Source organism: Rhopalosiphum maidis, chromosome 2 (genome assembly GCF_003676215.2).
Source record: "Rhopalosiphum maidis isolate BTI-1 chromosome 2, ASM367621v3, whole genome shotgun sequence".
Classification (NCBI taxonomy): domain Eukaryota; kingdom Metazoa; phylum Arthropoda; class Insecta; order Hemiptera; family Aphididae; genus Rhopalosiphum; species Rhopalosiphum maidis.
Window position 1 is genome coordinate 34,367,041 of NC_040878.1, and position 22,047 is coordinate 34,389,087.

Below are 22,047 nucleotides of genomic sequence, written 5' to 3' on the forward strand. Positions count from 1 at the left end.
TTTTCTTTAGTTTTTTATTGCTTCAAAATTCTTACTCTACTAATCACTGTATTTAAATTTAACACATTTACTAAGGAATTTACTTCTCAATAATGAGATTCATTCGACAACTATTATAAAGTAGAGTGGTTATCTATTTACCCTTTTTTTATTTATGCTTATATTACATCTGTTATTTAAATTAATTAAATAAGATTATAATATTATTTTATTTTTTATATTTTCTTGTTACTCAAAAATGTAAGTTATATAAAAATATATATATTACTGATTTAGTGTTAAAAAACAAAATAATAACAGCATAATACAACTTTTTTTAATTTTATTTAAAAGATAATACATAAATAGAATAAATAAAAATATAGTTTTAGTATGAAAATTGAATTATGAATTATAAGTACACAATTATTATCAGTGGTACATACAATTTATCAAACTTTGGCTATTGAATTATTTGTGTTATTAAATTAATAACAAAAATTCAAATCATATAAATAGTGAACATTGTGTACAGAACTTGTTATACTTAAAATGGATCAGATTTTGGTTGTTTTTTCCAAAACTTTCTTACGTCATCGTGTCCATCAGTACTTACAACAATATTCCTTCTTCTTTCATCACACCATACCAATGCCCCAATTTCAGCAGCATAATTTTTTATTGTTTCATAATCATTAGGTGTATTTATATTGCTATATAAAACACCATCTGTGTATGTTAGTCGATTTCTTTCATTTTCCCACAAATAAATTTGATCAATAACAGTTTGTGGCATTCCACATTCTTGCATTTGTGGATGTGTATGAACAGTAAGAAATCTTACTATTTGTGCAGCAGTAATGCCACTACGTAATGCCGTTCGAACTGAATCTCTTGTTAGTATACCAGCAGCCATGTTTGGAAATCTAAAACAAGAGAAGGCATGTAATATATACATTTATTATAAATATTTTTAAGCTATTATTATAATAATTATTACCTGTAAAGCATATGAGTAAATAATGCAACTAAAGCAACTTTTAGATCAGAATCAGTCATAGCATAAATCCGAAAATTAGTTTCAACAACTATATAACGTTCTTTAGTTTTCATTCGTTCTGAAGTACGACTATTTCCTTGTCCCATTTCAATTACTAATCGAGTAGGGTAAAAGCGTCCAGCTTTACGTTTCCTTTGGTAAACTAATCCAAATTCTCGAAGATGTTGTAAAAATGCTTGAAGGTTTTCAGACATTTCGTCAGTTATATAATCCCATCCTAAAGTACCAAGATGTATTTGAAAGAGGAATGTCAGACATTGAGCAAGATCAAGGCCCCTTGATTCTACTGTCTCCATATAGCGGAGCATAAAGTACCATACTTGAGTTGCCATATCCAGCAGTAAAAACTGAAATCCTGTCGATGTAATTACTGGACTATCATCTGTATCTCTGACCTAAAATATAATGACAGTGAGTACCTAGTAGAATAATTGTATTACATACTGTCGTCTCAAAAGAGAATAATCAGTTGGTCGACCGATTGTTTTCTATTTCTGCATATCTCCCACCAATGACCCATACTATTTAACGGTCCTCAAATTATATATATTAGTATTACATATTAGGATATTAGTCATAAATGTGCGTACGTTGTCTTCAAGAAACTTTGGCTAGGTGGAGGGGGGAATTTGGGCTCGCCATTGCCAAAGTTTTCAGTCGGTATGTGCGAAAAGTGATTATTATCTTTTGAGACAGTGTATAGTTTAACTTGTTACTTACCATAAGACCTGCATTTAATAACACTCTGACTGCATCTGATGATATACCTTCATGTTTAGAACCAACCATATAATGCAGTATGCATTCCCATCGTTCATATGCATATGAATCTAAAAAGTCTATATCTCTTGCTTTTGGATCAGCTATCACATCACTGTTGGCTACCATAGAACGGCCACCACCCATAAGTGCCACTTTCAGTTTCTTCTTGAATGTAGAATTTAGAATCCATCCTTTGAGGCCACCAGATACACTAGTTAATTTCCATATATGTAAATTAGTGGCTACTTCTATAGATTCGTCAAGTTCACGGGAATAATTGGCCGGCACCCAAGATGAAAGAACCGATTGTGGAACTGGCTGTTCGATGAATAAAATACGTAAAGTAAACTGTTGAGCTATATCAGGTAATACTCTAAACACTGTAAGACAAGTCGGCGGATGACTGTAGAGCCGATCTTGAACGGCTTCTGGAAGTTTGATGAGATATTCATATAATGTTAGAACTTTCAGTATTTTAGAACCGTCGTCTTTACGTAAATTCTTCCGTTTTTCCTTGCTAGTACCAGGTTCCTTGGACATAATTGTATACAATTCATATATTTATCAATTTTTTGGAAAATTTACATTATTTAATGTCTTAAACGCTTAAATATTAATTAGACCAAAAAATTATTAAGCATAGTATAAATAATAAATTAATAAATATATAATAATATCATAAATATTTTTAAAAGATGTTTATTTGAAATTGTATTTACTAATTTAAAAAATGTTCATATCAGTCAACATAACCTTTAAAATATGTTTAATGATAGTGTTGGTTTGATAATTTGATGTTTGGTTTGATACCAATAGTTTTCTGTCTCCTGTGCTAAGACCACGATTGTATAGGTAGGTACTAAATATTATATTACAGAAATATAGAGTCAGAGACAGACAGACGTTACTGAGTACAAACTGAGTTAGACGGTGCTATTTAGCAATTCTTGTGCTTGTAGTTTTATATAAAATTTAAAAATTTTTTTTATCTGTCAATTTTTTTCTCAAAATACAAGAATCTTTTGAAACTAAAAAACAAAAAGCAGAGAGTTACAAAGTTTCAAACTAATGAACTAATACAAATTATGCAACAGAATAAATGTTATTATTATTAATGGTTATTTATATAACTATATGTATGAATTGTTAATAAAATATTTCTGTTATGTTTGTCATAGAATTAAATAACTGCTGAGCCATTTATAAGTTGAGATGGACAAACGCTCAAAGAATTTGCCTAAATTTGGGGCAGCAAAAATTTCGTTTACTCCAAATTTAGGATATAAAAGGTAAATTAATAATTTCATTGACAATTTTTTATAATTATAATGTTTTACAAATCTGACAAACCCTTTGATTTTACTCAATATTTTCGAATAATAAGTTTATTTCCATACTTTTCTTGAGTATTTGTAAAAAACTTGCTAAAGCAAATTTTACTAACCGTTGAAAGAACCTTATCTCATTCCTAATTTTGGATTAAAAACTAACACTATAAAATACAATAAATCCACAGATAAATTCATTAAATATTCTCTGGAAAAAATGTATGTATTGGTCATAGAGTAATTAACATTAATTTACTCTATGGTACTGGTGTATTTTTGGATGCAAGCATAGAATAATTGAAATTCATATGGCATAGATACTTAAGTACTTTAGGTGTCCAGGTCAGTTATTTAAGTTGAAACATTTATTTTTACTGTTATAATGTCTTCTAATAAAATTATGTACTTAGGAACCATATTTTGATGTACACTTAAAAAGCATCTCAATTCGTTACAGTTTCACTCTACAACTGATAATATCTCGCCTCATACTTAAACTACTATCTCTACCACTGTAACAAAATACTCGTAATTTAGGAGTAATACTTGACTATTGCCTCACCTGGGCATCACACATAAATACAAAAATAAAACTTCTAAATGACAGAGGCAGATGACTATGTATATTCTAATGTCTAAGTATACTTAAATACCTTTAACTTAAATTACAAAATACTTATAAAAAAGTTCCTTTTCAAACCACCATGAAACTATAACTTTGGGGCTAAAATAACCATTAAATACTAAAATGCTCAAGACATTTCAGTTTAAAACCTTCAAAGTATCTTTCTATGTGTCCCTCTGTGACTGTAGTCACTAATATTGTGTTGTACACTACAGATACCTATACTCCAAACTTGCTACCCTCCCAAATCCATTGGTTGAAGACATAAAGATCTGAAAGTATTACTATAAAATAATTTTTTCAACTAAGCTATCACACCACCTAATAATCATTAACTATTAATTTTACTTATTTATAAAATAATTTCAGTTTTAAAAATTATATTAAGATAAACAATTATCCATTTTATAATAAATTATATGCATGTAACATAACAATTATTTTGTAGAATTGTAGCCAAGGATTCAGATCAACTATCTAAGGTTGAAGTCAAAGTTGAACATGATGCTAATTCAAATGCTCAATTATTGTCAACACAAAAACAAAAAAAAAATAAAGAAAGATCTACAACACAAGTTTGTATTTTATTTAATAACTAAATATTAACATTATAAAAAGAATTATCTTTAAATATGTGTACAAAAATTATGTTTTATAAAAATGATTAAAATAAAAAATTAAGTTAGCATAATTAACTAGATTGATACATAAAAATAAAATCTTTTTATAAAGAAAAAACATATTTAATTATTAATCTTGTTATTTATTTATAATAAAGAATTATAAAATTAGGTCTTATTTTTAGATACAAAGTGTGTTTTCTAACATGAGTTCAACAAACCAAGGTAGGTCAGGTTCATCACGAATGGGATTATCATCTGGTTTTCGATCTTATTCAAATCATGGTAGTTTCAATAGTTCAGGATCTTATGTGAGTATTATACTCATATTTAGTTTGTATTTATTGTTTTAATTTTGGAATGGCTGTTTTAATTTACTTAGGTGAAAAAAGAAGCTTGTCAAAGCATACAACAAATGCAAATGTCAGAAAATACTCAATTTGATATAGATGACCCAATGGATGAGGTTCATGGACCAGTTCGATTACCTTTCTTAAGAAAAGGTACACAATATATACTGATATTTTGTTTAAAGTTATCTAATAGTGTTTCTTTTAGATAGAGTACCACAAATTAAGTCTGAAACTAATCTAGAATATCCATACCAGAAGAATATTTATCCTTCATTAAGTGAATTAATTTCTCCTGAATTATTAATTATTTTGCAGGTACTTACTACTTATTATTACTTGATTTATAAAAATATTTAAAATAACATTAATTATGTATTAAAATTTAGTTAACCTGATAATATAATTGCTAGTTGTTGTCATTGTCTCTAGAGCAATGGAGTGTGCTATTTATTATTAGCTATAATTAATTTAACTAGTATAATAATTTGATTTTTATTAGTTCTATGACAGTTCATTTAGTATTCAACCAAAGACTGTAAATAATGATCTAAGCGAAAATCATAACAATGGTGTAATACCTGTCGAAGTAAAACCAGAAATACCTATAAAAATGGAATATAATGGCCATTTAAAAGCTGAAGTATTTATTGAGATACCAACAGCTTTTATGGATATTATATATCAATTTAAAAGGATAATTTTTAATTTCAGAATGATTCAAAAGCAGTTTTTAAATCAAAACCAATAGGTAAAGTACAATATTATAGATCCGGACGTGTTGTTTTAATCTTTAATGAAAAAAAATATGAACTGTTAAAAGCCAATGAGGACAAACATCACAAGGTAACTTGATTTATTTGTAACTTTAAAACTTCAGTTTATGTTATTGTCTTTTTTTAGGAATTATTTAGTCTTACTAACATTGAAGAAGCTGAAAGACCAGATAAACTAGTGAGCTTAGGAACAGTACCTCTACGATTAAAAGCTGTTTTGAATATTAATGATATAATTGAGCATTTTTTAACAAGTCATTGATATACAATTTTTTTTTTATTAATGTACAATAAAAAAATAATAAACATACTTATATAAAGAATTACAATGTATCATAATCTTCCAACACATTTGCCAAATGTTCATTATCCCTAGGTCTTTTGGATAATCTTTTCTTGGTCACTGGTTTTTTCCGTTTTACATGATTTACTTTTTTAATACCATTATCTTGCATGGAACTTATGCCCTAAAAAAAGAAAATCATGTAATTACAATATATTGTTTAAAAAACCTAATTTTGTGGTAAACATACCTGTTTCTCCAAATGTTCCTCTATCTTTTCATCGTCCATATTTTCTACTGCAATACTCCTCCACATTTTTTTAAATTCTTCATTAATATCAATAGTAGCAGATTTGTCATTGTAGAACATAACTTTTTTTTTATCTCCAGGCCGACAAACATATAATATTTCATTTTGCAAATGCTATTTTAAAAATAAGTATATATTAAATAATAAATAGATATTTTCTATAAATAAAATATACAACTTTTATAATTAATATTTATTTTTTTACCTTAAGAGCTTTTTCACAATTGGGTAATGATTCTTGAATATCATCCATCATAATTCCCCCTAAACCTTTTAAATCTTGTTGTTTTAATAACTTTAACAAAGCTTTTCTGTCTTTAAGTTTATAAGGAGGCTTGAACATATATTTTCCATCAGGTGTCCGTTCAATTTTAGGGTTGCCTGGTAGTGCTTCAGTTTCTAGCCACTTAACAATAATGATAAATATAAAAATTATTATACTAATTTGTGATATAAACATAACAAATTCACAGTGCACATACTGTTTTTACTTTTGCTCCCACATCTAATTGATTAGTTTCATCCAATAACTCATCTAATGTTAATGGATGATCATCTCCATCCTGATGTCGTGCTCTAATATACTTTACTATTTTGGTAAGCACACCAAATTTATACTGAGAACTTTGCCCATATGACTTATAACTACTATAATGGTAATAAAAAGTATTAGTTGTTAAAATTATATTAATTAAATCTATATGAAACAGTTCATACTTTAATGAACTTGAAGCATTTGGCGGTGAAGGCGGTCTGGGCATAGAAGGTAATGGTTTAGATTTTCTTTTAACCTCATCTTTGTTGCTGGTGTCTTCTCTTAACCTTTTTTCAACTCTATAATGACAGTACCATGTAATCAGTTAATAATTATATTAAAATCATTGTTTGAATAAGATAAGCATATAATAATGATGTACTTACACTGGAATAGCTGAAGCTTTTAATTTGAATAATTCTCTTTCTCTCAGCAAAGCAGGATCCATATTTTTTTACTTATAAATATACTTAGCAAATAAACCTAATTTTAAAAGCTTTATTTAAGTAAATTATCTTATTCCTAAATTACATATCATTTATAGCATCTATTGTATAAATTATTATTTATTTTATTAATTATGTCTTACTATTATAAGATTACAGAGGTAAGTTTGAAAATTAATAATTATTTTGTTTAATATTGAGTCATTTTATAAAACTTTAAAAAAATAAAAGATTTTTCAAGTTAATACTCAAAAAATATCAGTTCATAAATGGAAAACTTTATTTCCAGTTAAATTGATACACATGAAATTAATAATCAGCAATTAGAATATGTATAAATTAGAACTGACAATCATACAATAATACAACAGTGTTTTAGATTCATCAAATCACAAAATAATAATGAACTGCATACTCTTTAAAATAAAATAAATCTTCATACTACATAAATTACCTTAATTTGGAATAAAGAATAAAATAGTTTACTTACTACTATTTTTTCAACATTATATAATATAATTTTTATTTTAAAGTCAAATTATGTTTATTTACTACTTGTTAATTATAGTTGAGAATTTGAGAATAAAACATTGAGAACATAAATATTAAAAGATTGTTTTTTTTAACTTCAGTGGATTTTGTTTAATGTATACATTTGTTATCTTAATAGCTAATCTAAATAATATCAAATTGTAATGTTTTATCACAGAAAACTGCCGATACCCACCAACCAAAAAGGTGTGATCCATGTTAGAGGAGGACTGGTGGCGGTTGTTATCACGGTTCTGAAACTGTTATCAAAACAGTATACAGAGGTGGTGATTTAAATTATTACCTATGTTATTATTGTTCTTTGTTATTATCACGGCCTATTAATAATACAATGTGAGAAATTTAGCTATTGATACGCTATATATTTTAAAACTTAAGACTATTTAAAATTGTTATACAGTTGTGTATATTGTGTATACTGTATAATAAACATTGTTAATTGTTATGGTTAAAACTAAATGCATGTTGCATTTCAACGTTTTCAGCTGTCAAAGTTTGTTGACACACAAGGATTTATATGTGTTTAGAACATATAGGTATTATAAGTAATAAGTTATGTATGTTACTATATAAATCTAATATATTTCGACAAAGAAGGAGCAACACGTGATCATAATTACTCGTTGTACCGACAAAGTTTGAACTGACGCTTTCTGTTTCTTTATCTCAATGTATATAATATAATATTACAAGTATGCGCGTAAAAATTAAATTGTGTACAGTGTACATGAAACACTAAAACAATTTTTTTAGTTTTTTATCGAGTTATTATTGAAATTGAAGTTCCAAGTTAAATAAAAGTTTTTATAAAATAATAATAATTAATTAACGTCAAGTACCAAGGAATGATTGTTAAAAATAAGCAAGTCATACAGACGCGCGTAGGATCATTTTCGGGGATGTATAAAATGAAACTTGATTCTAAAAGATCAAACCCATTTATATCCTAGGATAGACTGAACCGTAGTGTTACTATGCAAGTGCATAGTCAGGATTTTTTTAATGTGTTTTAATTTAATATTTAAGCACAACTAGTGTTTAGTACAGGTACAATTTTCAGGAGAGGAGGGGAACTGTTCACACATCTATCATGCAGTCATGTGGTCATATAAATAACTTACAAAATATGTTTAACTATTGAAAATTATTAAATAATATTAATAAAAATACGAAATAATAATAATTTATCAATTTAATCATTTAATGCATCATATTGATGCCATCAATATAATAATAGCGAGATGTTAATTAACACATTTTTCAAAAACTTAAAGCATTTTTATCATCTATAATATATTTTTGGCTTATATATTTATATTGCTGAAAGCAGGAAAGAAGGGCAGTTTTAACAACTATAACACCCCACTGGCACATAGACACTACATAATCTGCTACTGTGCGTTGGTTTCATGTTATATTACGCGGGTCGGTACAAAATAACGCAATGTATTTTTGAAATACAATTTTTACTATTAACAGATCTAAGTACTAATTTCTATATTCACATTGATCCACACAGTACAATACTACGATAGTATTCAATATTCACATATTTAGATTGTGTAATATTAAATTAAATGATATAATATCATGTACCTAATTTACCTTTAGAAAAAAATTGTCTATAAACAGCTTAAAAAAAGTCAAAATATTTTGAAAATTTAATCGTAAATAGATAACGCTAATAAAAACATTTGGCAAAAATTTCAAGTATTTAGGTACAATGTACAATGATTTGTTTTAGAGTTACAGCAAAATAAAAAAAAATCAATTTTGTCGAAAACTGGTTATGCGTAAAAATTCCCGTTTTTCCGTCACTTTTTTTTAGGGTTTTTCCTACCGCTTTTGAAAACAACTGGACATTTTTTACTTTTGACCCCCCAAAGAACCAACTAGATTAATTTTCTTTTTCAAAGAAATGCCGAAGTCAAAAATCAAAGCATTATTTCTACTCCAAAACGTATACAAAAAAAAAAATAATAAAATAAAAATATACATCATTGTAAAATCAATCACTTCGTTCAGAATCTAAAAACGTAAATTTTTACACAAATTTATTTTTTGATAAAATTTATTTTAAAGTTTGAATTTAGACGAAATTACATATTTCTATTTCGTTTAATAAATTGTAAGTATAATTTAAAAATTGAATACAATGGTTATATTATGTGTACTTCATTAATTTATAATTTTCAGCGCGAAATAACATTTTCCCATTGTATTCCACGCGACCATGCTAAATCATAGTTCACAAGATACTCGAGCAACTGAAAGAGTTAAGAGCAAAATGTGTATAATTATGGATAATTAAGTGATATAATATTTTAATTATACTTTTATAAGGAATTAAAAATATAAACAACTTGTTAATTGCCATTAGCTCTTGATAAAGTCTAATCTAATCTATAGTCCGTGATATTGGCCCCTCATTATTATACAATTGATTTAAAAAATGTAAAAATACTTTTCAAATCAATTGTAAATAATTGACAATTGTCAATTGGTTTTTAGTAAGTATTTGAAAAATTTGTGCCACTGGTTGATAAATATAAATAATGATATTAGAATATTAGCTTATTCGTTTTTCAATGGTAGAGGAATAAGCTATTAATGAAGAATAATTGTTCATTCGGTATAGTATATGCCATGTGGTATTATAGTTCATTATAGTTAATCTTTCTATCTTATTTTAATGTTGTCACTTATTGTTACTCGTCTAAATATTAGAAATTAGAATATAATATATATTTATACTATATAGTATTATAGTATATTAGTATTTACCTATATTAATAAATATGAAGTTACGCTATGCATTAGTATTTTATACTTATATATATATATATAGCCCGATGCCATATCGTTCTATAAGTCATGTCAGATGTAATAATAATTTTTTTTGCGACTGTGAAGGTCAAATTTCAGAAAAATACAATAACAATTCATTACATGAATTTAACTTGAAAGAAAAGTGAAAGGACTTTATATATTTTAGTTTGTTCGTTTTAATATTTAGGAACGCATATCATTGATTTTTATTCCTCATCATACATTTTTAATAATAGTAATACATACAAAATAGTAACATAGTTATGGAAATAAAAAGTACAAAATACAATGATTAATTAATTATCATTATGAATCACGAATATAATAATAATAATATATACGTTAAAATAATTCGATATAGGCTATATGTACAACAATGCTCGCATATAATAAAGGTATATCATAAGTCAACTAATCATCTTGTAACCACAGTTTTGTTGGCATGTGACTAAATGCATCGTTCATAATCTGTTTGAATATAGTCGATAGGTTTTCACCTATATTTTCCTTTAGATCGTTTACCACTTCCAACGCGTTTTGGTTCATAAACGTGTTGACAGTTCGTCCTGTGAAACAGAGTAGAAAACATGATCGAAAATACAAAACATTTTAGCAATTTTACAATACCTAACATAAAATATAAATATGTCCCTTTTTTATTTATAGTGATTCATACATATATATTATTCTTTTACTTATGCTAAGTAATTTTGTATGATTTTACTTACCCAATACTTTGTTGCCGTTGAACAAATTGTCAAAGTTTACTCGCATTGCAGCTAAATTAAAGTCTACTTTCATACTGCTAGCCACCATTACAGTTTCGTTCATATATTTGGGGAAGTAGATCTTTGTCTGTACGTGCGTGGTTACATTTTCTGAAAATTAAGCAAATATAATATTTAATGGACGTTATAGACTTATATAGTTAACGTTTTATTTTATACTCACTTAAGTATAATTTAGCATCGCCTACACCAACTAATGGTAACAATAATAAATTTCCCTTCAAGTCGTATTTCGATTCCACTTTGATTGTTGGTATGAAAAGACCAATGTCTAGACGATTTTTAACCAAATCCATTCTAAAAGCATATAATTATTCTATCATGCGTGTTTTAATATCAAATGCTCGCAACACACTGTCAAATTAATTTTCGGAATTTCATCTCAGTAATAACCCATTTGAATATTGTATACAAATGTACATCTTTTGTAGATTACTTAAACTACCAAGTAGGTATTACCTATATGATTATGTATAAAATACTTTATAAAGAAATAAGAAACTATATTATAGATTAGAAATATTCAAACATTTTTATTCCATGACTCCTTTTCACTCCATTTTGTCTATTTACAAAATATATTGACAAATTATGAATAATGAATGACAAAAAAGATTTTATAATATTGTTATTAAAGAAATGTGTATGGAAGTTAATTTATGTATTGTTTTAAATTATTATTAGGTATGTCATAATGACCATCGCAATCATGGGATTTTATATTTATATTTTTCTTACTATGCAACGGCTCCCTTGATTAACAATTTCGACGCCCCTTGGAACTGGGAGTGTTTTTAAGAGAGCCGTGGCACAGAAGAAAAAAATAATAAATATAAGAATGATGATGATGATTAATATTGTATTTTATTCAAAACGTAACATACATTTAATTTCGGTTTTCTATTCAAAGTTAATTACATTTGTTGTCTGATAATTTATGTATTTGTAATATATTTTACAATGTATCTATCTATTTAAAAATAAATGTATATATGGTCGTGATCCATAATTAAAATACTTCATGACCAATTTTGATGAAAATTTCAGAGGTTGTTTTTGGAAATATCAGAGAAGTTTAAAAAATAGTTTAAACTTTAAACTACGTCTGACAGGTGACGCTGCATAGCGTTTGAAAATAAATATTTTTGTTGATTACTTATATGATTATATGTCATATATAATATTAACTACTATAATTTATGAATGCTTTAGTATAGTATTGCCGCTGTATGAGTTTTTCATATTATTTAAATAGTTATGAATACATAAATATATTTACTTACATTGAAGCTTTATATTATTTTGTACTTAATAATTTGATACCTAAGTTAAATTAGAGCCACAGGATAAAACACTTTAAATACTTAACTCTAAAGTATAGATTATGTATTTGGATATATATAAACTATATTGTAACTTATAATAAGTTATATTTAAGAGTAAAGAAGCTATATATTGGTTAGATTTGTACATGGCATTTTACAAAAGTTAGATTAAGTTAAGACAAAAGTTTCGTTTAAAATTGAAATTGGCCGCAAGTACTATCAAGAAATATAACATAATTAAAAAATATATGGGTATTAGTGTAAAATGGTTATCTTTTTTTTTTTTTCAAATAATTATGAAGCGAAAATTTGTCTACAAAAAATTAAAAGTAAATTAATAATCGCATTTCACATCACATTGAATAAAATACTACTATATGATCGAACTAAAATAATTATTCTCTTCTATAGAAACTTGGATTTTATTACAGTTAATGGAATTAATTGCATAAATAGAGTAGTTAAAGATTTATTCAGTATATAATAATTATATTATATGTATTCATGTTTATTTATGATTTTCTGTTTCTACTTATTATATCATTATATACTTATCTACTATTAATTATTATACTTGTATTTTAATTTAGAATAAATAATTGAAATTATTAGTCATTATATATTTTTATATAATTTGTAATTTCTATTTTAACATCTTTAAATTTACATACTTTGTATACAGAGCAGTTGTATTACTTGGTCCGTGGACAATAAGATTTGTGAATGCTCCGGCTAATGTTATGGCACCTTGACCTTTAGTTAAAGACACTTTGTCTATATGCATTGGCTCGAACGGTCTGGTTCCAATTTCCGGTATACCTGATCCAGAGTAAAATACAATTTAGTAAAATATTATTTAATAATTGATTTTCATACTACAATATATTTATACAGATTATATTACCTTTTGCCAAGTAAGGAAACATATTTTGAAAAGTCATACAAATACATTCGTCCAAATTCGGGTCTTTCTTTTTACAGGCGTTTAACCAAACAGCTATAACAGTTTAATAAACAAATTAATAAAACAATAAATATTTTAATTGATAATTGTTATGGCAGCTGACAAGATGTCAGGAGTTATAATATATAGATTGTCAATATTAATTGTAAATAATGTATTTTATAGGTTGTGTATATAATGTATTAGTATTTATTGTTAAAAATAATAAAGATTCAGCTCACGTAAAGTAAATTATTTTTTTTTTTTAAGTTTCTATGAAAATAATTTAATTTTAATTGATTATAAGCAAGGCTTGGGACTTAAAGCATTTGCTTATTTTTATGGATTGACTTAAAATGTAGCAGAGTACTATGGAAGTGTATGTCATGTTATAACACATTCAATTATGTATTATATAGTTTGAAAGTGCTTTTTTCATCGATTTTTTAAAAACGCTTATTTATAGTTTTTCTGATTATTTTTGCTTTTTTGACCAGTTTTTCTACTTTTTATGGTTTTTTCAGAAAATCTCTCGGAAAATCTATAAAAAAAATAAGGCAAAATGTCTCGAAAGTGAAGTTTGATTTTTTTAGTTAAAAACTTTCCCTAATCATTTTGTTTCATTATTTTTTGTAATCTTTAATAATATTATTTTTAGCAAAGTTATAAATTATGTCTAGTACCTACTTCTTTATCATGAAAAAAGATAGTTTCTTTTTTTATTATTAAATATTTTGTTCAAATTTAAGTTTTTTAAATGCTTATTGAGTGCTTATAATGATGTTTTTAAGCGTTTATTTTAATGATTTTAAGTGCTATAAGTCCCGAGCCCTGATTATAAGATATAAAACTATTAGTTGTCGATTATAGACGTTTTCATAAAACACGCATATCATCTTTATTCTTTAGAATGGTTAATTTTTTATATTATAAATAATATAAATATTAATTAAAACCTCAATAATTATACTAGTATGAAATAAAATATTTCGAACGACATATTATCTATAGTACGTAATATTATTAAACAGTTGTATAATTTATTTTTTAATATTAAACAAGATTTTTTTTTTTATTCTTAGCATTTAACTATAATTGCTATATTATTTAAATGCCTTAAATATATTTTTACGTAAATGCTAATCTAATAGTTTATGTATTAGAATCTTTATATATTAATATACAGAAGAGATATTATTTATTATTTTTAGTTTTCAAGATATTATTTATAAAATGTTATTTTATTCAATATTATGCAAATAGTGGTATTTATTTTTGCCAAATAATCAAAATTTCAATTATTAATGGTGTTTTTTTTAAATTTTTTTTTTTTTTTGGTGTCATCAGTAACCATATTTTGGTGCAGTTTATATATTTTAACCTTATACTTCATAAAAACATTTCTGAGGTAAATCTACTAAGTTAGGTATTTTGACAGGTCAAAAATATATATTCTCAGCATCTAGATACTTTTAATTTTCTTACATCAACTTCTTTAATTCGTTGTAATTCAAAAACGAACTATCCTAGATGTTTGAAATATTTACCAAATGTTTGTATCAGCATTTTCTATATATGGTACTAGTATATGGTATTATTTTAAATGTATTTTAAGCTATTTATAGATTTAAAATTTCTGATTTGTTCTATAAATATTAATTAAAAATGTGTCTATATGATATGTATGGTAAAAATGTTTGAAAATGTAAAATAAGGTTTTTTTGAGTATTTAGTATTTTACTAGTATTTAGTATTTAAAAATTAATATAATTTTTACTCTTTAGTATTTTGAGTTGGAAAATTTAGTATGAAGTTCGGTGGAAGAGTTTTTTATTGCAAGAATAATAAATAAAATTCGATTGTTGATACGCAAAATTTTTTATGGGTGTCTGAAGTTAAATTTCACCAACTACGATATTCCTGCGTAAAATAACAATTTCTCATCAATTAATTTAAATCTTTTTAAATTTTTAATGTAATCCAAAGAGATATAACCGTAGAAACTTGATACTAGGTGTAATTATCTTTACTGGATAAAATATTTTTTTATTTTATTAGCTATTGCTTATTAGTTAATAGTATATTATAATTTATAGCTCGACAATGGATATACATAAATTATGTAATAATATAACATTACGAATTTACGAATGATTACAACTCTAGCTAATTATAAGTAAGATTATAAACGAAAATTAAACTAAGGAAAGACTTATAGGAGCTGATAATTAAGATAATTATAAGTGTTGAAATATTAAACAAGAATAGAGTTGGAAGAAATTATACCTTCAGTGATAAATGTATTTAGCAATTAGAACGGAAGAAGAAAGGAGATTAGTGGATTGATTAAATGATTATTGAATTTAAATTTAAAATTAATTGAGATAAATAAATAAAGATATCAAATTTTGATTTTTGTTTATTTAAATATTTATATGTTTAGTTGGTAGTACAGAATATATTCTTGAAGCATATTTGTAGATAAGTATTAACCTCTTTTAAAAAGAAGTGCATTGTACATATGTCTGAAAACTAAAAGATCTATAATTCGTAAATATGTTTTTTAAGGTTCTTTAGAATTTTACCGTGTGCACCCAAAAACTCTACTTATTTATTCATTGGTGGTATATGATTTTAAGTCAATACATTATTATTTATTATAATATGTAACCGTATATTTTTAACATATAAAAAGTTATGTTGACATAATAATATAAATATTATGGTTTGTTTAAAATATATTTATTTAATAATGCATTTGATTATTTAAGGATTGAAAATATATAAAAGGTACATTATAATTTATAGCTATAGGTATATAGGTATGATTCAAAAAAGTAATTTTATATAAATTCAAACTTTAATACTAAGTCTAGGTGCATCACAATTTATTTACTAATAATTTTCAATGTAGCCTGTAGGTAGTAAACTAGGTGTTTTAAACGATATTATTATATACATTTACGCTTTATATAACACACTCACTCCAGTGCCTACCCCGCAGTCCGTATATACTGACTATACTTGTAAGCATTTCGCGGATCGAAATATTCTGCACCGAGTTTTTATTCGTTACATAAATAAAAACATCGAAAAGCGCTTACGTTTGTTCTGTGGTACCTATATAGTATGATTAGTATAATGTTAATATTTTTATAATATGCTTATAATCCACTTTGGTATTAAGTCTTCCGAAATCGTTTTCATCCGCATAATCGACCGTATACGATGTATATAGCTAAATATATAATTACGTATGTAATATAATATGTACGGTTATAATAGTATAGGTAATAATCTTTAAATTATCGCTACAAACTCACGGCGTCGTCGGATACGTGTGGTTCGCTTTCACTGGGACCTAGTGGTACCGCATTAAGTATATGGAGAAAAATGAGTGAGAGAGAAATAGGAAATTTTTTTTATTACAGACGTTTCGAACGCACTTTCATTAATGAGGGCGCTTACTTAATAGATCGGTCGTCGGACTAGCAGCAGCAACAGCAGGTTATAATAATAATAATAATAATGTGTTCGCTCCAAGGCGATATTTTATAATAATAAACAAACAAGTAACAACTACTACTATACGCGCACGACATACACGTAAATTATTATTATATATATATACACGGCCGATGCCGCAAAAAAAAAAACAACGTTCGTTCTTACATAATTTCTATCGAGACGCGATCGTTTCGATGGCGACCACGGTGAGGTCTACTACAACTACTATATCTATACCTAATATCTACGTACATAATATATTATAATACTCGCTATTGGTTTATTACTTTATTGGTATTACATAGTTATTACTTATGTTATTGTAGTGGCACCTATACGTACCTATTTATGTAGTATGTACATAAATTCTGCAGTACCTATATATCAATAATATAATGCGTATAATTTATGTGTATATGACGTATGGGATGTGTGCTGCCAACGGTGTGTTACGTAATTCGTATATTATTATTTAGACGGCCAAAATAATGATACATTAAACAACTATAGACATAGTTTTCTTAAAACGATATTAAATAAAATATTATAGGTATATTATTTCAGGAGTCAACTCTGGGAAATAAAAATCGATGATTTATGATGTACACGACCTAGTCATGCATCGATCAATGGTTGTCGCCTTGTGCGCTATGATGTGTAAATCGTTCGTTTTTGACCTGTTTAGGAAGTAATTTCGTGCGTGGAATGTTTAAAGAAAACGCGGGGTTGTTGCGAAATGCCACTCGGGGTCAGCAGCAGTAGTAATAATATTGAGTTTGATACACCCCATTAAAATGTTCTATATTATTTATTTATTATATCGTTTATTATTTTTTAAAGTCGTTTTATGTGATACGTATGAGATGAATTTATTATTGCTTAATAATCAACGTGCAGTTATATCTTGCAGCTTAACTGATGTCCGAGAAGATGTAAATCTAACGTTAAATATATGTACGTTTGAATATTACACAAATATTTGCGGGGTTGCCTGCAGTAATTAAGTATATATTTCGAAGGAAATATCGAATTTGATCCATGTAATGATACAGGATTTCGATCGCCAAACACGCGGTTTTGATGTGATATATTTTTAGATTAAAAATAATACATATAATAAGTGATTTGTTAACTTTACATAGTTCCCTTTTGACAATCAAATATCATCACTCAAATAAAAAAGAAATGTGCCCCCCAATGACCCAACAAAGTGTAAATACAATTGTTAAGTATGCATTGGAAAATTATAATGAATAATAATAATTACAACAAATAATTCTTACGAGCTGTTTGTAGTGGCGGTATCTGGTCTTGTTGGATCGGCTTTTGGTTGTTGGCTTGAATCATCACTATACAACCAAGGGTTGTGGCACACACGACTATAGCCGTAAAAAGTAGCATTGTGTTATGGTTGTTCACACAGTTGTATGTTATTTACAGGTGTATCGTGGATCACGTCTTTACGGATGTGCAGTGTTGTGTGTGCGTTAATGACAAACGACGATTAAAACACAAAACCTATACAAAGTATATCTTCAAGAAATCACTTGAGAGAAGGAAATACAGACCAAATCCGTACTAGACAGCGGACACACAGAATGTTGGCGTAATACTTGCGGCCGGCGTAATATTACAAGCGCCGAAGAAGACTAGTTTGAACGTGGTCGACAGAGAAAGTTTTTATCCGTCGGCCGTCCGTCGTTCGGTACGTTTGATTGGTCTACCGTATAGATATTTATTATTATTTTTTAATACCGAATTATTAACTATCAAGTATATACTATGTAACATAGTGTAACGAAAGATACAATTTAAAAAATAGTATGACAAGTATTTAATGTGGTTAAACGTATTATTTGTTATAATTGAAAAACCTTATACGATATAAAATATAAATAATAAATAATAATAGGTACAAATATAAATACAAAAAATTTAAAAAAAATAACACCAAATATTTACATATAATTTATAGATTATTTTTAATACACAATACTTAAATTGGTAGTAATTCGTCTAACGAGTATGTGTGATACAATTTGTTGGCGAATTTTTTGAATAGATCGCCAATTGTTTCTTCAAGAATAGGTTTGAATTCTTGAGCAACATGTCTCCAATTATCATTTAAAAATGTATTCATCGCTTCACCTAAGCAAATAAAATAGTATTAAATAAATAATGCTAAAAAGTAAATTGCAAACATCAAAAGTCATAAATATTATATTTATATTATATTATTATACACATTTTCTTATTATATATATTGGTGTTAATGTCAGATTGTAAATATCATTATATAAACAAAGTAAATATAGTTATACTATTACATTATTATTGTTATACTAAAATTTAGAAAAAAATTTGTTTGTGTATGTTTATTGTGTTTGTATATTACCTAAGTATTTATACACCTGCCATTAAAATTATAAAAATTTAATTTAATTTAATTTTAATTTTTAATAATAATATTATGCGCTTTGAAAATATTTTATTTTAAACTAATGTATTTATTTTGATTTTTCAATGTTACGCATTAAGTTGTTTTTGCCAAGTCTTATTGCAATGCGTTTACGACGCATATGACACAGCTTAAAAATAATCTAAAAACTTTTCTTTAAAACGAAGTTTCCAGATAATGTATTTTTATGTCAAATATGAATAATATACAGTACTTAGCTTTAATTTATAATTTTAATTTGATTTTTCGTATATAAATCATATAATTATGAAGGGGTATAAATATTTTAAAAATGTTCAATGGGGTTTTTATAAATATTTAAATATCTATAAATAATTAATATGATAAATTAAACACATTTTGTAGGTATATTGTTTTATAGTTAAATTTGTATTGCATAGAGTCATGGTGATAACTTAAGTAGATTACAATTATGAGTAATTTATATGTATTTATAAGTATATTATATTACCTAGTTCTTTGTCGCCTTCAAACAAGTCACTGAGGTAAATACTTGCATGACCGATTTGAAAATCAATGGCTACATCTTGAACATTGAAGTGTTTTCTACCTCCAATTTGAATAGTATTACACTGAACGAGAACATTAGCTTCAATATTTGCTAAAATATGAGGAAAATAAAATTAAATTCAATAAAAAAATATAAGCTTAAAATGGCTTACTATAATTTCCCTCGCTTAGACCAGCTCCAGAAATAGGTAACATTAAAATTCTGCCTTCGATCGTATAATTGGCTGTCATATGCAGAAAAGGTAACCATACTTTAATTCGAATCCTCTCTTTTTCCAAATCAACTCTGAATAATCATTATAATAAAATAATGATACTCAATTTAATCATATACACATATATATATATTTAAAATTGAAAGACTAATTTTCGTAGTTATAAATTAATGACACTATTCTTTTATTCTTTTTCAGTGTTAATTAAAAAATATATGAGATTTCCGAAAAATAAAGTGTTTAAAAAAAAAAAAATAACTGAAGCAATAAAAAATAAATTAAAATATTTTCTTATACAATTTCAACTATATATATATATATATTTAACTTACTTAACATTTTTTAAAATGAATTGACTCGGCCCAAACACACGAATATCTCGATAAATTGATTGTACACTCACACTTCCTTTGTTACCTTGGTTCATCACAATTTCAGGTATGTAAAGTGGTTCACAGGAGGGTATAAACAATTCCGGAATTCCTAATTAAAGTAGAATAAAAATATTAGTGCCCCGCCATCCATATAACAATAAATACATCGTACAATATCAAATAATGAGTATTAATAGTAATATGCTCTCGACATTTTGTGTGTGGGCTCCTGATTTAGGGTCTACTAAATTATACCTATGGTTAACTTGATTTTGTTGAAATCCACGTTGTATCAAATTAACATAAGCTTTCTAGCTGTTAGAAAAAATTGTAGAACTATGTCTAATATATCGGTTAATGATAGGTATATCAATGTATTTATTGTTATATGGATGGCGGGGCTCTAACAAACCAGTACCGAAAAGTATATATAACATGAAATTGGTTGAAAGGGATATTGGTTTCACAAAAATTATATTTTAGTCCTCAATATATTTGTAAATTTCATATAGATTAATGATTTTCAAAGAAATAAATCGTCTTATATTATTATTATTTCTATCGGTTATATACATAGGTAAATTATAATTTCAAATATTCATGTATCTAAATTTTAATTCCTATATTTAAGTACTGTAATATCTGTTCTGTAATGTCAATGTTTTCTGTTTTATTAGTTTGTCGTGATAATATAATTGGAGTTAGATAACGAGTAAACCATATTTTTTTTTTAAATTTTTTATTACGAATCATTAAAATGAATACTATTATTAATTATTGTCAGAGGAAAATATAAAAGCACAATATGTTCAAGATTAGCTATGTTTCAAATGATTAATTTGAAATAAAATATTCAAATTATGTAAAATATAAAGACGACGAATAATTACATGAAAACTGATGTAAGCAAAGGTCTTGAACGACTTGAACCATTATAATTTATAACTCAATATACTATAGTATAATATATTTTATTATATATTTTTGGTTTACAGCCTAATTTAAAATTTAAATCAAAATAAAATTTAATACCTACGTATTTAATGTAACTATTTTCAGGTTATTACTATGCATTATTTTAAGTCAAATAGTAATACTCATTTTTAATATAATTATTAATACGTCATAATAAATAAAAATAAATTAATATTTTACCTCTTGCCAATTGCGGCCTTAGGTCTTCGATGGCACCTTTTATACAGTCGTTCAAATTTGGATCACTTCGATGACATGTTCGTAATATATTATCTGCAAAAAAATATTGTCAAATTTAATTATTTTTACTATATTATTTGAATTAGACTTACGTGGTTTTCTCGACTGTGTATATAAATCAGTTTCCGAACGTATGTTAGTCATACAAAGTACAAGTGACAAGAAACACAAATTAAAATTACTACTCGTCATTTTCTTGAAATTAAAAATGTAGTCTTTAATCTTCCAACATTAAG

The 22,047-nt window shown here is 26.1% G+C and overlaps 5 protein-coding genes across 7 annotated transcripts; 1 reads left to right on the forward strand and 4 right to left on the reverse strand.

The window, feature by feature from the left end:
• Window positions 1-379: 379 nt before the first annotated feature.
• On the reverse strand, window positions 380-2,460 carry LOC113553066 (general transcription factor IIH subunit 4). The gene is made up of 3 exons (XM_026956200.1): window positions 1,760-2,460; window positions 980-1,434; window positions 380-905 (listed from the first exon to the last, which is right to left on the reverse strand). The coding sequence occupies exons 1-3, from the start codon at window positions 2,339-2,341 to the stop codon at window positions 527-529; spliced, it is 1,416 nt and encodes a 471-aa protein (XP_026812001.1). The 5' UTR covers window positions 2,342-2,460; the 3' UTR covers window positions 380-526.
• Window positions 2,461-2,616: 156 nt separating this feature from the next.
• Window positions 2,617-5,823, forward strand: LOC113552335. Of its 2 annotated transcripts, none has more exons than XM_026955184.1 (9): window positions 2,617-2,653; window positions 2,980-3,090; window positions 4,203-4,329; window positions 4,560-4,685; window positions 4,757-4,877; window positions 4,933-5,042; window positions 5,227-5,367; window positions 5,439-5,570; window positions 5,628-5,823. In XM_026955184.1, the coding sequence occupies exons 2-9, from the start codon at window positions 3,014-3,016 to the stop codon at window positions 5,760-5,762; spliced, it is 969 nt and encodes a 322-aa protein (XP_026810985.1). In that variant the 5' UTR covers window positions 2,617-2,653; window positions 2,980-3,013; the 3' UTR covers window positions 5,763-5,823. The 2 variants fall into 2 exon arrangements, with proteins under 2 accessions (XP_026810985.1, XP_026810986.1); XM_026955185.1 differs by lacking the exon at window positions 2,617-2,653 and adding an exon at window positions 2,676-2,902.
• On the reverse strand, window positions 5,759-7,692 carry LOC113552336 (transcription initiation factor IIE subunit beta). 2 transcript variants are annotated; one of them, XM_026955187.1, is made up of 7 exons: window positions 7,566-7,692; window positions 7,015-7,111; window positions 6,811-6,927; window positions 6,576-6,741; window positions 6,299-6,499; window positions 6,034-6,207; window positions 5,759-5,967 (listed from the first exon to the last, which is right to left on the reverse strand). In XM_026955187.1, exons 2-7 carry the CDS (start codon window positions 7,074-7,076, stop codon window positions 5,824-5,826), a joined length of 864 nt encoding a protein of 287 aa, XP_026810988.1. In that variant the 5' UTR covers window positions 7,077-7,111; window positions 7,566-7,692; the 3' UTR covers window positions 5,759-5,823. The 2 variants fall into 2 exon arrangements, with proteins under 2 accessions (XP_026810988.1, XP_026810987.1); XM_026955186.1 differs by lacking the exon at window positions 7,566-7,692 and having other exon boundaries at window positions 7,015-7,151.
• A 3,014-nt stretch (window positions 7,693-10,706) lies between these two features.
• Window positions 10,707-18,419, reverse strand: LOC113553939 (protein takeout-like). Its single transcript, XM_026957539.1, has 6 exons — window positions 18,302-18,419; window positions 13,473-13,565; window positions 13,240-13,387; window positions 11,407-11,540; window positions 11,184-11,333; window positions 10,707-11,021 (listed from the first exon to the last, which is right to left on the reverse strand). Exons 1-6 carry the CDS (start codon window positions 18,417-18,419, stop codon window positions 10,867-10,869), a joined length of 798 nt encoding a protein of 265 aa, XP_026813340.1. The 3' UTR covers window positions 10,707-10,866.
• A 595-nt stretch (window positions 18,420-19,014) lies between these two features.
• On the reverse strand, window positions 19,015-22,047 carry LOC113554234 (protein takeout-like). Its single transcript, XM_026957986.1, has 6 exons — window positions 21,904-22,047; window positions 21,752-21,844; window positions 20,555-20,705; window positions 20,160-20,293; window positions 19,949-20,098; window positions 19,015-19,166 (listed from the first exon to the last, which is right to left on the reverse strand). The coding sequence occupies exons 1-6, from the start codon at window positions 22,001-22,003 to the stop codon at window positions 19,015-19,017; spliced, it is 780 nt and encodes a 259-aa protein (XP_026813787.1). The 5' UTR covers window positions 22,004-22,047.